The 18,296-nt window shown below is 44.2% G+C and overlaps 1 protein-coding gene across 2 annotated transcripts in view; it reads left to right on the top strand.

Annotated features, from left to right (window-relative positions):
* Nucleotides 1-18,296, top strand: part of Myo16 (myosin XVI) — a 427,263-nt gene that overhangs the window by 273,778 nt on the left and 135,189 nt on the right. For both annotated transcript variants that reach the window (XM_041673988.1, XM_041673987.1), the window contains exons 22-23: nucleotides 3,781-3,933; nucleotides 5,325-5,525. In XM_041673988.1, the coding sequence (XP_041529922.1) occupies nucleotides 3,781-3,933; nucleotides 5,325-5,525 (354 nt within the window). The remainder of the gene's footprint in view (nucleotides 1-3,780; nucleotides 3,934-5,324; nucleotides 5,526-18,296) is intronic.

Below are 18,296 nucleotides of genomic sequence, written 5' to 3'. Positions count from 1 at the left end.
CAAGTGGGTACCAATCACGAGGTAGAAGGGTTGTGTTAGTTGCCTTACTGACATTTCCAGGTAGTTTTGAAGTTCATTCTCCCGAAAGACTTCAGTATATAACTGTTCCCTGTGTCCTCAGAGCCACACTGGTATAGTCCAACGTTACCATGCCTAGTACTTGGTAACTCAGTGCCGCTAAAGATATAAATGGCTCACATGGATGTAAAACTGAAATTTCAAGGCAAAGAGACGGGCACCAGTGTCAGATGGGGGTGATGGCTAAGATTATGTTAGAGTGAAATATAAACAAAATACATAGGCTGTGTTCAGGGAGCGAAACTTGGAGGTTCCCCAGTTTCCTCAGAAAGACGTCCTTGGATTCTTCTTCCCTAGGATCCCCGAGTCTTTCCAGGTCTAGTGTCACTGTACCCCATGTAGCAGCTAATCCTCTCTGGATACCCATTCCTCCTGTAGAAGCTCGTAGCTTTTTTCTTTCTAGAGAATGCAGGAGCAACTTTTGTTTCCTGGCTGCCAGTCAGTGACGTGAGCCTCTTTCCAGTGGCCTGCACCAGGAGGAGTCACATAGACAAGTTATTATTGTTAATACGCTAGGTAGAGAGTTATATAGAGAAAAATACCAAATATAGTATTAATAAATACAATTATTATATCAAAATAGGTATAAATATGTATGTTCATGAAAATAGATTAAAAACAAACAATAAATCTGAGATATGAACAGCCATACAATAAGAACAAAAATTCTTATTCTAGATAGAAAACTAACACCCCAAAATTGCTCTCCTTTCTGATCACTTGGTCTTAGGTCTGAAAGAACTTCTGTAGGTTTGAAGATTGTCCACTGCAACCGGACCCGTGCAGCACTGCTGCTGCCTTGTGCTCACAGGAAAGCCTGAGGAGCAAGATTAGATCTCTTTAAATTTGGAATTCCTGTTTCCATCACGGTCTTCCCACTACTACTCCGTCATGACCATTGAACTTACAGAATCTCTTCAAAACAGTTTAATCACACACAAACACACACAATTTGTGCATGTGTGCATATGTGTGTGCATGTGTGTGTGTGCTCATGCATGCATGCACATGCATGCATGCACTTCTGCACATAGCCATCACACATTCTCAGAGGAATTTGCAAAAATCATTTCCCTGCTTCTACCACGGGGGTCTGGGAATTGAGCTCTGGTCTTCAGACTTGGCAGTAGGTGCCTTACCCAGCAGAGTCATTTCTCAGGCTCCTCCCCTAGAACATTCGCTCTCTGGTCCTCGACAAATGTATTCCGTGGGGCATATAAAAAGCTGGAGGTTTCTGAGGATTTAAAGCACAAAGCTCCTTAGCTAAGAACACACTTGGTGTGGTCGATTTTCTTGAATAAACACAGTCAGGTCAGAGGACACACTGATGGCTGAAGGTGCAAGAGAAGCAGAGATTGGCGACCCAAATGGGACACATCACTTTTCCTGCAATGTGACTGCAGCAAGGAGAACTGAGTGGGGCGAAACCTTACAGCTGGCAAAGGGAGGCTGTGTTCAGCATGCGGGCACTGCAGCAAAGCCTTCTGCACTGCGGGTGCCGTTCAGCTGGTCTATTCCCCTTGTCCTACCTTATCAAGCTCACGCCTGTTCGTCAGAGCCTCACTAGCGACTGTATTTCTCTCATTGTGTACCAACCCCCAGTAGGGGTTCTGGGGGGAAAGTGCTCCCTGTGGAGCTGTCAAGTCGGTGTCTGAGGAATCCCTGCTCTGAATGGAGCAGCTATGCTTGCCACGTCCATTTTAATTACAAAAAGAGAGAAATGTTTGTGAAAAATAGCCAGTGGAGAAGGAGAAGTGAAATGCCATTGAAGTCCCTTAATACTGAGGCAATTTTGTTACTAAGATATAATAACTGATATAAAATTATTAGAATTTAGCATGCGATATTTACCTTAAGTGCACAAAAGAGGAATTATCCCTGCTGTGGAATGGAACCAATAGATGGTACTAGTTTTAATTGTAGGATCTAAATGTGTTCGGGAAGCAGATGGAGGGGGTGAGACCAAAGGGCCTAGCCCTGCAGGAGGTATGCTATAGGCAAAGCAGGGGTGAAGTGGGGAGCTGGAGAGCACCTGGGGGAGAGTCAGGAGGAAGGGCAGAGGAGAAAGAGGTGAAGAGAGGCCAAGGCCCAAGACGGGAGATGTGACTAAAGGGGTGGACATCTGGCATATGTCACAGGGGCTCCAACAACATGTCTGCTGAGAACTGAGCATTTGACTTGGAGACGTGAATTTCTGGAGACTTCCGAAATCGGCAGAACCAAGACGTGTCAAGGGAAGAAGAGATGTGAATTTCTCTTAATAAGCAAGGACAAGTCTTTGTGCTTTTCAGTTTAGTGTTCAATGTAAAAGGAGGCTGTGGTTACCTGCACAAGACCTCCACAACATCCAGCTAGTGAAAAAACCACCACAGGGCAGCTGTCCTCCCCTAGCCGAGGAGCTATTGGCAGCTGATGGCTGAGGGAGAAGAGAAAGTCTCTTTTCTTCGCGGGTGGCTGCTGGTGGGTTGCCTGTGCCCTTGGGCATAACTCTACATGCTTGTACACATGGGCTAATTAGACTCGATGTGTTATTAAAAAAAGGGGGGGGGCGGGAACTGAAGCCATGAAACTGGGAGAGAGACCATGTTAGATGACTCAGTGAGGTGTGGATATGACCAAGACATGCTGTGCACATGTATGAAAATTTTAAAGGATAAAAAGATAAATATTAAAAATAAATAAAAATAAATGAGAAAGTACCTGGAAGAAAAATGATATTTTATTTTAATTTAAATTGCTTGTTTTGCACGCGACATGGCTGCTGCCCTCATGAACTCATAGGATCTATGGCTACTACACAAGACCTGTCAAAATTGCATCATGGGTGGGGGAAGGGCTCCTGTGGCCCAACCCCTCCCTAACCAGCTAGAGGCAGTTCATGGTTGGCGGGAGTGGGGAGCCATAGTTCTCAGTGCTGTAGCCATTGGTAAGTTGCCCTTGTTTCAGCCGCCCTAACCCAGGCTGAAGAGAAACCCTAATTAAATGTGGTTACTTTCCGGAAAGACAAGACTGGAGAAGAAAGGGTTCGTGGGAAGAAGAGGAAGGGAGGAAGTGGACAGGGGGCACGAGGGGGTGATTAGGTTGGTGTGCCGAGATACGGCGTGTGAGCAAGGAGGTCTGTGGAAGAAAGTAAACATTTTAAGATGAAGAAAAACTTAACTGAGAAATAAGATTCTTTTCCTCTAGGGACCGTCTTCCGGAAACTTGGAAGAGGATTTTCGACAGGTGTATTCCAATTAAGAACACTATTTGTGTAACGAATCCCTTAGTCTAGATGTAACTTGCAGAGGAAGTCTATGTCCGCGCTGCTCACCAACCACCAATATGTAACCAGCGCAGGGCATGCAAGAGGCCATGCAGGACCCCACAGCAGAAAGGCTTTTAGCCACAGGTGTCCTCAAGAGCCCACTATGTCTTCCTTTCAGGAATGCTTTTCCTTTTGTTTTTAAGTGCTTGAGACTCGGTTTGTACGTGGGCACCGTAGTTACATTTCTTATGTTTAACATGCCCACCTCATGTTGAACACTAGGGCAGGATGACCTCAGAAGTGACTAAGCGAAGCTGCCTTCTAGGGCAAAACTCCTGAGTCATCCTAATGGACCACTTGTTCTGTGTGTCCCTGGGGGCAACACTCCACCATGAGCAAGTGGCTCTGTATGGCGGCCTGTGTTATCTGCTGTTTTGTTCTCTTTCCCGAAACAGCTCTGTGTCAACCTGACCAACGAGAAGATGCATTACTATATCCAAGAAGTGCTTTTCCTGCAAGAGCAAGCAGAGTGTGTACAAGAGGGAGTTGCCATGGAAACTGCCTATTCTCTTGGTAACCAGGCTGGAGTTTTGGATTTCTTCTTCCAGGTACTTACATAACATAATTAGATACTTAACAGGATGTGTGCATTCAGGTGCACTGGAGAGAGAATTTTCTTTCTGAAGGCCTTGCTTGTGATGCAGCCTTATATATAAGACTCTGCAGTGCCTTTATCGTTCCCCAGTAGTCTTTTGAGGAGCACAAATTACCCTTGCCCGAAGGGGCAATGGAAAACTCGCTGCTTCATTCAAAGGACAAGAACTATATGAGAACTGGATGATATAAGGGCATTCATCACTTTATTTATCAAACCTAAAAATCTCTTTTATAAAGTTGCAAGAGGCCAGTGTACAACATGGATTCCATAAGCTAATATATGAGGCCCGTGATATCATGAAATAGATTACATGTTTTGTATTGGTCTTCAGGGGTTCTAAAACTGAAATTTTGAAAGGTTGACAGGAAAAGTATATACACAAAATAATCTTCGGTTAAGTTAATCTTTGGTTAAAATTGAGCCTGAAGGCATCAGCGTGAGTTTACCTTCATATTTTCATCTCTGAATAAAGTGAAAAGCTTCTGTGTGTAAGTAAAGAACTCTTATGTGAGACAGCAAGATGATGCGGTGGAAAAGGAGCTTGTTGGTAAGGCTGATGACCTAGATTATGATCCCGGACATATTTGAGGGAAGGAGACAGCCAACTCCTTCAAGTTGCCCTCAGACCTCCATATGAATACTCTGGCATGTAAACATGCGTGCATGAACACACACAGACACACACACACATGCACTGTGGGGGGATAATAAAAACATGTGATAAACTGTTTTATCAAGCATGTCAACAGCAACTTGTGTTTGCCTGAGCTGCTCTGTGGAGTCACCCATTGCATGTGAATATACTAGAACTGGAGGGCGAGCATCTGAGTGGCTGCGTGAATGTACTAGAACCGGAGGGTGAGCATCTGAGTGGCTGTGTGGATATACTAGAACTGGAGGGCGAGCATCTGAGTGACTGCGTGAATATACTAGAACTGGAGGGCGAGCATCTGAGTGGCTGCGTGAATATACTAGAACTGGAGGGCGAGCATCTGAGTGACTGCGTGAATATACTAGAACTGGAGGGCGAGCATCTGAGTGACTGCGTGAATATACTAGAACTGGAGGGCGAGCATCTGAGTGACTGCGTGAATATACTAGAACTGGAGGGCGAGCATCTGAGTGACTGCGTGAATATACTAGAACTGGAGGGCGAGCATCTGAGTGACTGCGTGAATATACTAGAACTGGAGGGCGAGCATCTGAGTGACTGCGTGAATATACTAGAACTGGAGGGCGAGCATCTGAGTGATTGCATGAATATACTAGAACTGGAGGGTGTGCATCAAGGACACCAGGTGGAGTAGCAGGAGCAAACTTCTAACTTGTGCTGACTTTCAGAAACCATCAGGATTCTTCTCCTTATTGGATGAGGAGAGTCAAGTGATCTGGTCCGTGGAGCCAAATCTTCCCAGAAAGCTGCAGAGTCTCCTGGAGTCATCAAATACAAACACAGTGTATTCTCCTATGAAGGATGGCAATGGAAATGTTGCTTTCAAAGGTCAAGGCCCAGCCTTCACGGTCATGCACTACGCAGGAAGGGTGAGTAGAAGGACCACGTGATGTGCCCTGTGTACTGGTGTGCCACGTGATGTGCCCTGTGTACTGACATACAGTGTGATGTGACCTGTGTACTGACATACAGTGTGATGTGCCCTGTGTATTGGTGTACCAGTTGATATGCCCCGTGTACTGGTGTACCAGGTGATGTGTCCCGTGTACTGGTGTACCAGAGAGATGCAACCTTTAGAGCACAGGATTGCAGGATATGCCATTAGACACTCAGAAACCACATGACCAGCCCACAGTCATTAGCTTTTGTAAACTCTTTGCCTTTGGTTTGATGCTGAGGTGACATCTCAGAACAGTGTGTGCTTAGCAGGCTAACTGTCTCACTGTGTGTACAGACTTTCATTAATATGAGACGAGCCCCAGGATCCGCATAAAGAGCTTTGTTCCACACTTTGGGGATATTTTTCCTATATAAATTTTGGGCCTCTGAGTGTGCTTGACCTGAACGTGGGCTTAATGTTGAATATGTTTCTTAGAGCCTAAGACAGCAAACCCGCTGACCTCCGGAGTCTAACCCCTACCTGGAGTGGTGTCCCCAACACTCTCTTGTCATCTCATGTTAGAAGGCCCCGGACCAGGGCATCTTTGCCCCATGACTTTCCTGTTGTAACTCCCTCGTGCGAGTCTTCTCTCTAGGCCGTGTGTTCTAGTCCTCTGTCTTCTTGAGTCCCTCTCACTGCCGTGAACTCCTTCCCAGGCAGAGTTGAAATACCCTTCCAGTGTATTTAACAACATCTATCCACCTCTTAATTAAATCTGTTTTTCTATACGCAACTCTTTTTATTGTTGATGTCTTCCACTTTTCGAATTATAACCACATACACATACACTTTGAACTCCCACTTAGTGAAAACGAGGGACTCATCAAGGCCTCCCAGTTCATCTCTTCCCTTGTTTGTGGAGACGCCTTCTCCACCGGAAGAGGATGAGAGATGAGCCAGGAATATGCACATACCAAGCAGTCAGATGGCAGAACACAAAGTCACAAAAACGGATACGCTGCTGCTACCAGCCTAATACTGGATAAGGAAGCAATTATCTGGCTCAGCAAAGCAGAGCACTCTTCTCCAGAGGAGCTGACTAACTTCGAAGGGGAGGTATCCCACTGGGGACTTGGACTCTGGAAATGCAGTCCCTCTACTGCACTGAACTCAGTTGCATAGGACAGAATCAGCTCTCATTGTCTGGGCAGAAAACAACTCGGCTTAGGAAAAGAACTTTGAGAGAGTCTTAAGTTGAAATCGCAGGGGTGCTCTTAAGGTATGCATGAGATGTTGCAGAACGGGGGGCTGCGTCCCCGGCACCCGGCCGCCCGCATGGCTAGCTTACGCCCGAAAATAATTACACAGAAACTGTATTCTTTTAAACACTGCCTGGGCCATTAGTTCCAGCCTCTTATTGGTTAGCTCTTACATATTGATCTAACCCATTTCTAATAATCTGTGTAGCCCACGAGGTGGCTTACCAGGGAAGATCTTAACCTGCATCTGTCTGGAGTGGAAGAATCATGGCGACTGCCTGACTCGGCTTTTTCTCTCAGCATTCTGTCTGTCTACTCCGCCTACCTAATTTTCTGTCCTATTAAAGGCCAAGCAGTTTCTTTATTAATTAACCAGTGAAAGCAACACATAGAAAGAAGACCCACCTCCATCAATGAGACCAAGCTGCCTTCTGCCACTGAGCATACCAAACAGCAGCAAGCACTCCCACAGCGAAAAGAAGCTTGTGTGTGGTGGGCTCACCAGGCAAAATGTTAGAAAGCATAGAGGTGTAGCTCACATCACTTCTGCCTTCAAAGGCAGGACAGCAGTGTTGGACAGGCAGAAGCCAGAGAACAGTGAACTCCACGGTGCTAAGTAGTCTGAGAAAGAGATTGTCCCCCAAAACTGCAGTAGGGGGAAATCAGTATGGGTAAGAGGGCAGATGCCCCTCAACATATCACCCACTTATTTGGGAAAGGGTGCAAGTTTCATTGGATGAGGAAAGACCGACATCATTGATTTCGGCTAACCCACCGTCAGTAGTGTGTGCCTGCTGATGGCTTTATCCTTTTGACTCCTGGCATATTTTCAGACTGGAGAGAAGATGAAGCAGTCATAACTGGACAGGTGATGTTAGACAGACTCGGGAGAAGCAGAGCAGGCTCTTCAATGATTGGCCAGCATCCATGTTTGAGCAGTTGTAAAGAATAAGGAAGTGGCATTCATAGGAAGAGGACAGAAGAGAGGTCAGAGAAGAGATGCTCAAAGCTAGGGGTCAGAGCCCAGGAGAACCCCACAGTCCTCATGTGGCTGAGAAACAGGGAGTATACTGTGTCAGCCCAACACACGTGCTCTTGGAGAAGGGAGCAGCAGACACACTCAGGTTCAGCTGTTCCAAACTGGCAGCGTGGAGTTTAATGCAAACCCTAATAGGATGGAGGAAGGAAACAAACTCATGTTTAGAATCCAGCCTTAGAACAACAGGAGGAAAATCAGCTGTGTGCGAGAGAAGGAAGGCCCTCAGACCCCAGAGAGGAGAGTAGGAGCCCACCAGATGAGGTGGTAATGCGGCATAAGAGGTCCCTGTGAGAAGTGGACCAGTGTTGTTAGATGCTTGAAGAGGCTTGTGGGACACAAAAAGAAACTGATGAAAGATTCTGTATCTTGATGTCTGAACTGTTACTAATTTTTACTTCTCCTTGGCTTTTTCAGAGTCCTTACAATTAGAGGGAGGTTCTAGTGTTGTCTTCAGATGTTTTTAAAACTCTGACTTCTCATTATACATTTTCTGAATTGTGAGGAAAAAGAATGCACAAAGCTTTTGTTGGGTATCATGACTTTTTATAATTTAGGAAATTATTTTCTCAAGACCTTCCTAGCAGCTCTGTCAGGCACATATTTGAATGTTCTTCTTTATAAGTCTATTGTATTGTGCCATAAAGACAAAGCAGTCCCATAAAAAGGGCTGACTGCATGAAAAATCAGCAACAATGTGGTCTGGAATCATAGCTAGATTATTTCGAGTTCAGTTGTAATTATTTTTCTGAGCACCTAATAGCATTTCAATTTTAATTTTGTTTTTGAAAATTTAAGGGGAAAACAACCGACAGTTTAATGTAATAGGGAATTATTCACCGAGTTCTTGGAGGAATTAAAGAACACGGGGACAGCCCGATAATTAGTTGGTACAGCGCCAAAGCCCCTGCACAATCATGCATTTTCCACTGAAAGCAGTTTTGTTTTTTAAGAGCGTTTTCCATAATTGGAGTCGATTTTTGTGGCTTTACAGAAATCTTTCATTTCGGTGAGATGTACTAAGGAGTTGTAGCCAAAGGACTCCCCAAGGACTCGCTCGGTGGTAGTGTAGATGCAATGTGATTTGCAACAATGTGTCAGTCCATATGGCTTCTGAATCGGCAGATGTAGCCACGTGCACTTGCATGGTGAACTGTTGCATTGGAAAACAAAAGGGACATTCTACCTTTTTGTCCCTTAAGGGGTACAGGAGACATTCACCCACCCAAAAGCAGCAGGTATTGTTCATGACCTTTGACCCCAGAGTTGCCTCCCATGAAGAGAGTCCAATGAACCCATGTATTTTTGAACCTATTGGTCGCATCTTATTGATCAGGTGAACTGCGTGAAATATCTTCCATCACTCTGCCCTTCTTGCAGCGCTTCCTTGCTATGTTAGTGAGAATCCGCTGTACCCTATGAGAAGGAGTGTCGTTACCGCAGAGGCAGACACTAGCATTGCTCCCTTGTCCCCACCTGGGTGAGTTCTAGGTGGACTCACCCAGTGAGAACTCTAAAGAGGAGCCTCCACCCTGCTTCGGAAGCTTGTTTGGGGCGGAAACTCGGAGGTCCTTTTAGAAATGTTTAAGCACCATTATGTGAATTACATCTGAAGATCCTTCCTAAACACATCTGAATGTTTCATTACCCCTAGGAGCATGGTGCAGCTTGCAATCTCCATTACAGAGATATTTTAAAGGGAACAGGGAGAGGCTGTGCATGAAATATTAACAAGATCTCATTAATGAGCACACGGTTGAATTAAAGAAGGCTTTAGGGGCTTGAGCTTGGCTTCTTTTTGTTTATTTGTTTTAGTCAATTTTAAATCATATATAAAGTTACCTGGTTTAGGGCTTGCTCTAACCTGGTGATTTAAATGACAGATAAGCATTAAATCCACAAGTGTGTCTGAGTTTATTGGCTGTTAAAATTAAGGATCTTGAAGAAAAGAAGAATTACGGCTTGACAATGTCAGCTCTTAGGAGAGTCGAATGATTCTAAACTAACTCTTGTTGGAAATTGTGCTTTAAAGCGCCTCAATTTTGACGTGAGAAAAGCAAGTTATAAAGTGATCTGAGGCTAAAGGTAAAGATTGAATTAATAAAATTTAAGTAAAAATTCAGTTGTGAAGTACACATCCCACAATCTTATGACCTCTTAGATCCTCTTGCGTGCAAGTTGTCAATACAGCCTTGCTCAGAACAGGGGGCTCAGGCTGTGTCTCACAGTGTAAGAATCCATGAGATCAGGTAATCGGACTCCAATGGGAGTGCACAGAGAGGTCTGGGGAGTCGTGCGATCCCAACTCTCCATGGTTAAAGCCATCCTGGCTGTGAGCAAATAGGACATGAGCCTTCCTGGCAGAGAGAGGCAGGCCAGAAAGCTCCCAGAGCTCCAACCACCTTCTCTCTTCAGAACCACATGAGCACAGACTCTGTTCGTTTCCAGCCGCCCAGTCTGTGTTTAGTGTTGCAGCAGCCGCCTCAGTAGAAAATACAAGTCTACGTTGTTTCATATGAGTTTGTATGCGAGAAAAGAGAAGCACAGTAAAGCATGACACATTGTAGAGTTTCTTCCTAACTCCTGCACTTCTCAATCTCTTTGTCTCCTGTGGTTTTCCTTGCTTGGAAGTTCCCCACCCTCCGCCCTAGATCTGGGCCATCTCTGAACACAGGGTTCCTGACCTAATCTGTGCTGCTTTCACTTGCTGTGCGGTCAGTGATCAGTAATGATGCCTGACGCGTGCATCGTGACCACATCCGTGCGTGTAAACAATTCTGTGTTGGTGTTCTCTAAGTAGGCCTTTGGTGAAGGTGGGTGATTCATCAAGATCTTCCACTGACAGGTGAAGTTAAGTCTGTTGCTGCAGAAGCCCAGAAACTGCGTGGCTTCACCCTGCAGGTGTACCGTCTTTCCGGTAATGTAAGATGGAAGTTCAAATTCCACCATCTGCAGATTCCTCCCGGCCTCTTTGCAAACAGGATGTAGTCAGTCCCTGACTTGGGAATGCATTATTCTCAACACTGCCATTCCGTGTGTCACATGTCAATTCCTCTTTCATAAGCATTGTAGGTCCACCCTAGTATAACATGGCCCCTTCTGAGTCTAAATAATTATACGTGTGAGAGAAATTACAACTGAAGATGTGTAATCCGGGTGGATATGAATTTGGGAATGACCGACAGTTGCTGGTAGGTGGCAGGCCCTTGTCTTATTTCGCACATCCCCATGGCTTTTCCTCCCCTCCACCTACTGGGTCAGCACACTCAAGGCTTTATCATCTGCACTTTACCAGAATCCATGGTGTAAAGGAAAACAAAGCAGCGTTAGTCCACATCAGCGAAGTTTGAGTTTTATCCCATAGCTATATGACTGAAGACAAGGTCCCTCAGCTGTACACCCCTGAAGTTTAAAACTGAGGGAAATATAATCTCGAATCTCACAGTTTCCTGAGGGAGTGGAGTATTAGACTGGCAGACATGCGGGAATGATTATATTTACACATTCCCTTACACAGGCGTGTCTATCATATCTCCTGCCACAGTAGTTGAAGGCCTGCGGTGTGTACAGGCCACAAGGTCAATCAAAAATTTGAATGGACAGTCTGAAAGATCCAAACTAAATTGAGTGGTCAGTCAGGATTTGCCATTTCTTTGTCCAGAAGAGAATATCGGTGGGCCAGTGAACTTATTTGAGTTAAGTGGTAAAATATCCTTGCTGGGTTTGTAAATTCTTACATCTTATAAATCTTTGTAAATTCTTATATCTTAGCAATGTGCATTTGTTATACAGAGGAAGTTTAGTAACACACGTCTGAATACTTGGTGTTTTCCTAGCACAAGCTGATCAGTGTTAGGGCAGCTGTAACCTCTCTGGGTGTATTATGATCTCTTACTGTTTTTCCACCACAGTTTATAGACTTCCGTGAAAGATAAGTGGAGACAATTTAGTAATTTCTCCATCTATGGAAGTCATAAAACAGCACTAAGAGAGAAAAAATGCAGATGACTGTCCTAACTTCTGCTAATGTGACATTCTCTTTCTCGATGACTAGACAGGTCCCGTTGTGGCAAGTAGCTATCCCTCAATTAAAAAGAATTCTGTGGAACTCTTAGATTCCTTTGTATTTAAATTTATAAAGAATATTGCAAGAGAGCCCACAGGTGTGTAAGACTTCACTGTGCATTCAAAGAGAGCCTTTAAATATGATTTCCCTTAAGAAAATTAAAACCTTGCAATCTGTGTAGGTACTCTTCATTGCGAGTTTATGGAGGGATAAAAGTATCTAGTGCCCTCCTGAAGTGCACTTCTGGTTTGAGAGCATGCAGCAGGATTCTTCCCCCACCTCCTACCCCACAGCCATGAGGAAGGCGTTGTCAGGCCCAGATCAGTATGGTTCCTTGTGATTTCCGCAGGCTGCTGCAGGGGTCTGTTACTAACACGTTGCTGATGGACGTGGAGTGAGGATAAGAAGGTTTTACTGAAACACAGGCCGTCCATAGGACACCTGAATGCTTTTATTTTCCACACAAAGGACATGCCCCCCACCCACTGCATAAGCTGAGTTTTGAAAATGGCCCCTTGTTTAGAATCATGCCGCCACCCAGATCTCTCTGCATAGGAAAATGTTTACCCCGCTGATAATTCTAGAATGTGCTAGGTGGCATACTGCTTAAAATCAACCTCTGCACTCTTGGCCTGTCGACACGGGCAGTGCATGGGGACACCCTCGACCTGTTCAGCCTTGCCGATGCACCTGTGTCAGCAGTGACATTTATAGCTTCTGCCCTGGCCTTTATCTCTGAAGATTTGTTGGAGGCACAATGTACCCAGGAAGACTCTGGAAGTGACCCTGTAAATAAAATGACAAAGCAGACAGATAAATCGATGGGTGGCTTCTTTTTTGTTGTTTTTGTTTTTCCCCCTTTTTCTCCAGGCAGAATCCTCAGACACAACAATCTACTCTGTCTGGTCTCAGCCAAACTGATGCTATTAAAGGTTGTTTGATGAAAGCGTTTGGACCCACATGGAAAGAGCTTAGTTTATAATCTATACTTGTTCCCTTCTTGGGCAGGTGTTTATAAAAATAAAAATTAGCTTCAGCAGGGCCCTGGTGTCTCTTCCTACATCAGTTTTTTCTTTGAAGGTTGTCCTGGCAGGTGAATCAATCAATCAATCTCTCTCTCTCTCTCTCTCTCTCTCTCTCTCTCTCCCAGGAAGGGCATGTACAGTGACTCTATTTCTAAGTTCAGTGCCTCCTCTTACAGAAAGCTGTAAATATGAAACTTTGAATCTCCTAAAATATTGGCATTTTCCTTTTAATGGACTATACTCATTAATTTCAGTTGCTTCAAATGTAACACCCAAACATCTTGGTGTTGAGATAATGACTCTTCATGTTTCTGAGTTTTCCCAGCACCTGCCATTAATCAGAACCAAAAGGAAATACTAAAAACTATTGGGAGAAATCACTTCTTGGAAAAATAACAGAGCCTGTCATTTCCATTACCTTTCTCGATGCGGTGACCAAAGAGCTGACAAGAAGTGACTTCAGGGAAGAGAGGTTGATTTGAACTCATATGAGGGTGCAGTTGCTCATGCTTTTGAAAGTGGGATAGCCATAGGGCCATGTCAGCATGGTGGTGGGAGCTGGCTGACCTCCAGGTGGACCTGGAAGTAGAAAGAGAGCAGGAAGTGTGGGCAGATATTACACCCCAAGCCCTGACCCAAACAGGCAATCCTTTCCCTCCAACTATGCCCCACCTCCCCAAACTGTCCCATCAGCTGGGTCAAACTGTCCCATCAGCTGGGTGCTCGGCATTCAGACCCATGAGCCTGTGCAAGGTGTTGCCTGTGTAGCCCTAGTGCTCTGCTTTAATTTAGGTGACAAACAGGACAAAGTCACCAGCCCACAAGGATCAAGGTCCTTGGGACAGACTGGGTAGAAAGCTGCAGCCAGGCGAGGAAAATAATCAGACACATTTGCGTTTCCTGACAATGATCGTTTATTTATTTTGCTAGACCAATCCTCACATATATTCAGATGTGATATATTGAATTCACAAGTATGTCTGCAAAGTTCTGCATTTTTATCATCTGTTAATCCTAGCCACTTCTCTGAGGATATTTTGCATCTTGTAAATAACAGGATGCAGGAAGGGAATGGAAGCATGAGGGATGCGCAGATTTACTTCTGCTCCATAAATATTGATGATCTTCTGAGTGCCAAGCCAGTGAGCACTTATAACTCTGTCCTAGGAAGATGACTGCCCAGATATGTGATCCGGCTGTCTCTCTCTGGAGCTTCAGGCCCTCACAGAGCTCACTGCAACCTTCCAAATACTCACTTTCTCTCAACTCATTCTGAAAACAAAATCAATTCAAAAATCATTTCGATATCATACCTCTTTTAAATTTTAGCAAAACAAGAAACCTAAGGTCAAACTGAATGTCACTCATCCAAAAGGCATTTCCAGTTTCAGATTTTGAAATCGCTCATAGTTAATACTAGTTGAGAAACTGTAATGTCAAAATTCAAAATCTAAAATACTTTATTTTTTCCGTATGGACTAGCTGTGAGTCTCTGTGTTAATTGCTGAATTTTATCTCATGAGGACTGAGTGATGCCCTGATTTATGGATATAGCAATATGTCATTATGAGTTATTTTACTGTTATTTCCATTTACCAGAATAATAGTGGCATGTTTTCCCCCTAAACTTGTGGTCTCTCTAGTCTCAGGCTCATGTCCTAATTAACAGTGCCGGGTATAGATTCCATCCAGTGCAGTAGACCTTATATAGTTAGAACATGGTTATTTACTTCCATAACATCTGTGCCTCCATTATACCAGTGGGGTCATCTTACTCATCAATATTAAGGCCTTAATTATTGTAACTCATGGAATTCATCCTGGGTGAGATCACTGAATACCCTTCTACCCCGGTAGCATACATAGCACCGCCCAGCTCTATGAAAGCTGACCAGTAGAGATGGAGCTTCAAAAGAAATAGCAGCCTGATTTCTCCATGTCCTGTGACTTAAACATGTCTTCTGCTATAAGGTCTTCCTGTCAAATTCTAGAGGGTAACCAAGAATGATGGCAATAGTCCATGGTGTTTTGGGGACCCACAAGACCTTATTGACCAACGTCCCAAGAAATTCCCAAAGAGGCAGGCCATTCCTGTCACTGACCTTTCACATCTGCATGAGGACGAGCACCTTGGTGACAGTAATTGTCTGTAAAAAAAACCAAGGATTGTTTTTCCTCAAAGGAGTAACAGCTACACCTAGTGCATCTACCTGCTGTTCCTGTCTGTTCACACAGCTTACCAGGAGCAGAACAGAAGCTGTTGGCTCTTGTAGATGCTTCACCTACAGCTCACAAGCTACTCTTTTTACCAACCTGTCCCTAACTTTGTTTCTCCTGAGTAGAAAGTAACATCTTTTCATTGTACAAGTCAGATGTTCCAGATGAATTTAAAGTTCTTCTTCTCCATGGTGATGCCATCAAGGCTTCATTTCATTCTTCTGCTTGCCTGTTAAAGTAATTCAGAAAGTGCAGGCCTCCCCGTAGCTGGAGAAGAATGTGGGCAGCTCTAGTGGTATAGCTCGTCCCTCCTTGGTCATTGACACTCTTTGCTTTGGTTTTCACAGCAGACCTAAGTCTGCAAACATCCGTGAAAGCTGAGTTGCTCCAATAGCTCAAGTGCAGAAATGCTTGTGACAGTCTTGCATGTCCTTTGAATCGATTTCCCTGACGTGCTCCCTTTCCTGCAGGTCGTCTTCTATGGTCACAGTGGGGCTCCTGCACCCCAACTTTCAGACAGCCAAAATAAACTATTTCTGTATTGTTAGCTCTCTGGTGGTCAGAGTTGACTCAGGCAATAGCTGTGGTACATAGTTCCACAATAAACATGAGAGTACACAGATCTTTTTGGTGTAATGCTTTCAAAACATGTAGCTCTATGCACAGTAATGGAATCAATGTGTCAGAGAATGGATCTATCTTTAGCTTTGGGGGGACTTTGCACCCTGATTTCCATACTACCTATCCTAATTTACATTCCTACCAGTAGGGAGCAAAGGGTCTGTTTCAGTTTCTTGGTGAGTATGTAAGACTTTCTGTATTTTTGAGTTGTTCTAACTAGGGTGAGATGGTGTCGCAACTGTGGATTGATTTGCATGTATCCAGTGGAAGATTGAACTTTTTTTTTGTATTTCTGTTGAGTATGGCTTCTCTTTTATGATATTAAAGCAGTGACTGCTCTAATATTGGGCACAAATTAGATTGAAAGTAATTACAAACTCACATATACACCTATATGTATATTAAACACAGTACAGACAGAGGACTTTGTGCATATACACATGCAAGACTAGAACATGGTCTGTGACAGCAATGCATGCCAGTCTTCCAAGCTCTGCCATGACATGTTCTTGCATGCCTAAGCTGTCACTGTAGGGGGCTTTATAGAGGAACTTCTAACTGTCAGCACTTCAACCACATGGAAACGCCACTCTCCAGCTCAGGAACATTTTAATTACATAATAACATAATTAATTATCAATGTGACTTGACTTCAACATGTTGACTTACACAGCAGAGCTCAAGTAAGGCACCAGGACAATGATGAAAATTTCACCTGATGTCTTGTCTTATGTCTGTTCAAAATATATATGTTGGATTAATCCAGCAGCATTTATAATCAAATATCTTTTAGCAACCTCCTTCCTCAGCCATCAAATAATTCAAAGACAACACAATAACATACAGTATCCAGATTCTCTGTGTAGTTTCCATCTTTACATGGCTTTATTTTTACCTCTATTTCTTTTATTTTATTTCTAAATTTTAGCTTTTTGAGACAAAGTTTCTCTTTGTTTGTCTCTTTGTTTTATCTTTGGTTGTCCTTGAACTCACAGAGATCTGCCTGCCTCTGCCTCCCAAGTGCTGGGATTAATGATGTGTGTCCCCCACACCCAACTTCTCTCTCTCCCTCTCTCTTTTTATTTTAAGAACTTTATCCTTTTTCTTTTCTCTCCCAAGTCTACATATATTTTTAAAGACACTATGAATCATTTAGAGGTTTTCTTCATCTGAATCTATCTTTACTGTATATCTCTCTTTGTCTGACTACATGAGCCTTTAATTTGCTAAGCATTATGACTAGGATTAAAACTGTGGCTTTGTCAGTAGGATCCACCAATTCCTTAGCTTTCAGAGAGTCTGGCTTCATGGCAGAGGTACTGGCAGGAGCCATGTTTATTGCCACGACTCTATGGAGTTTCAAGGTCCCTGCCACCACCAAGAAGCATGATGTTGGCTATTCATCAATACCATTTAAGTGTTTAATGGTAAAGCCTCTTAAAAGAGCTGCAAGGTTTTTGCAGCTAAAGCTGAGTCAGGAAGCCTCTCTTAAACGAAACATGCTTGCCTCTAGCGACAGAGCTCACCTGAGAAAATGCTGCTACCAAGAAGCCGTGCTTAACCCTGTTCTTTTGTGTCTAGAGTTACTTTCCAAGCTCTCTCAGGTTTTAAGTGGATTTAGTTGTCCACATTGGTGCCATTTGTTGATAGAGGTTTCTGTCCCACCCGGTCTTGCAGCCATTCAGTCCCAAGAAACACACAGATATCTACATTAATTCTAAACTGGTTGGCCTAGTAGCTCAGCTTCTGATTAAACTAATTCTTACATCTCACACTCCCTTGCTAACGCTCACTTGGATTTCATCACTCATTCACTGGTTTCGTTTTCTTCCATCCTGGTTCTCTGCCTTTACTATGCATTGGAACCAACTGGTGAGGGAGTGGCAACTGTGTGTCTCTGGCCTGCCTCCTCGAAGCAGTGATGGTGGAGTTTGGGGAGATCTGGAGGATATGCCTTCATGTGAATAAATATAAATGAAGACTCTGGCTGGTGGGAAATCTGGAAACCCTACTTTTAGAAACGCTGACTGTGCCAGCCTCATTGTTGGTACTTAGGGTCGGGTTTTCCCACTGGTCCCAGGGTTCACACAGGCCGAGCAGGCAACCCGTACAGGCTGACCCTGCCCAAACTTCTTCCCCAAAGGAAGGGAGCCAGCTGCTCTTGATAAGAGAATTCAGGGAACTATACTGTGTGAGTAGATGGAGCTATGACTGAGGCTCTCTCTTGCCTTATTTTTTGTTTTCTTGGTGATGAGCCAAGCTCCAGCTTGATAGCCACCACTAAGGAGGAAGGTGCACGTGCGTCAGTGTTTCCTGACTTTTATTTTCACTGTGGAGACAGCAAAGCAGGCAGGTTGATGAGCTGTGGTTTGCAGCCACGGTGAGACCCTTTTACCCCCCTGCTTTTTGTGTATAGCTCACACAGTTTATCTTTTAATTGTATTTATCATGGTGCGGGACTATTATAGTGAGTCTGTGCAGCCAAGCAGCTTGTTTCAGTGGCTCCCCGGCTGCCGCCCGACCCTCTGCCTGGCAC

Source organism: Microtus oregoni, unplaced genomic scaffold, assembly GCF_018167655.1.
Source record: "Microtus oregoni isolate MIOR12 unplaced genomic scaffold, Mior012 000024F_ref0000369, whole genome shotgun sequence".
Taxonomy (NCBI): Eukaryota; Metazoa; Chordata; class Mammalia; order Rodentia; family Cricetidae; genus Microtus; species Microtus oregoni.
This window is presented reverse-complemented; position numbering and strand designations above follow the sequence as displayed.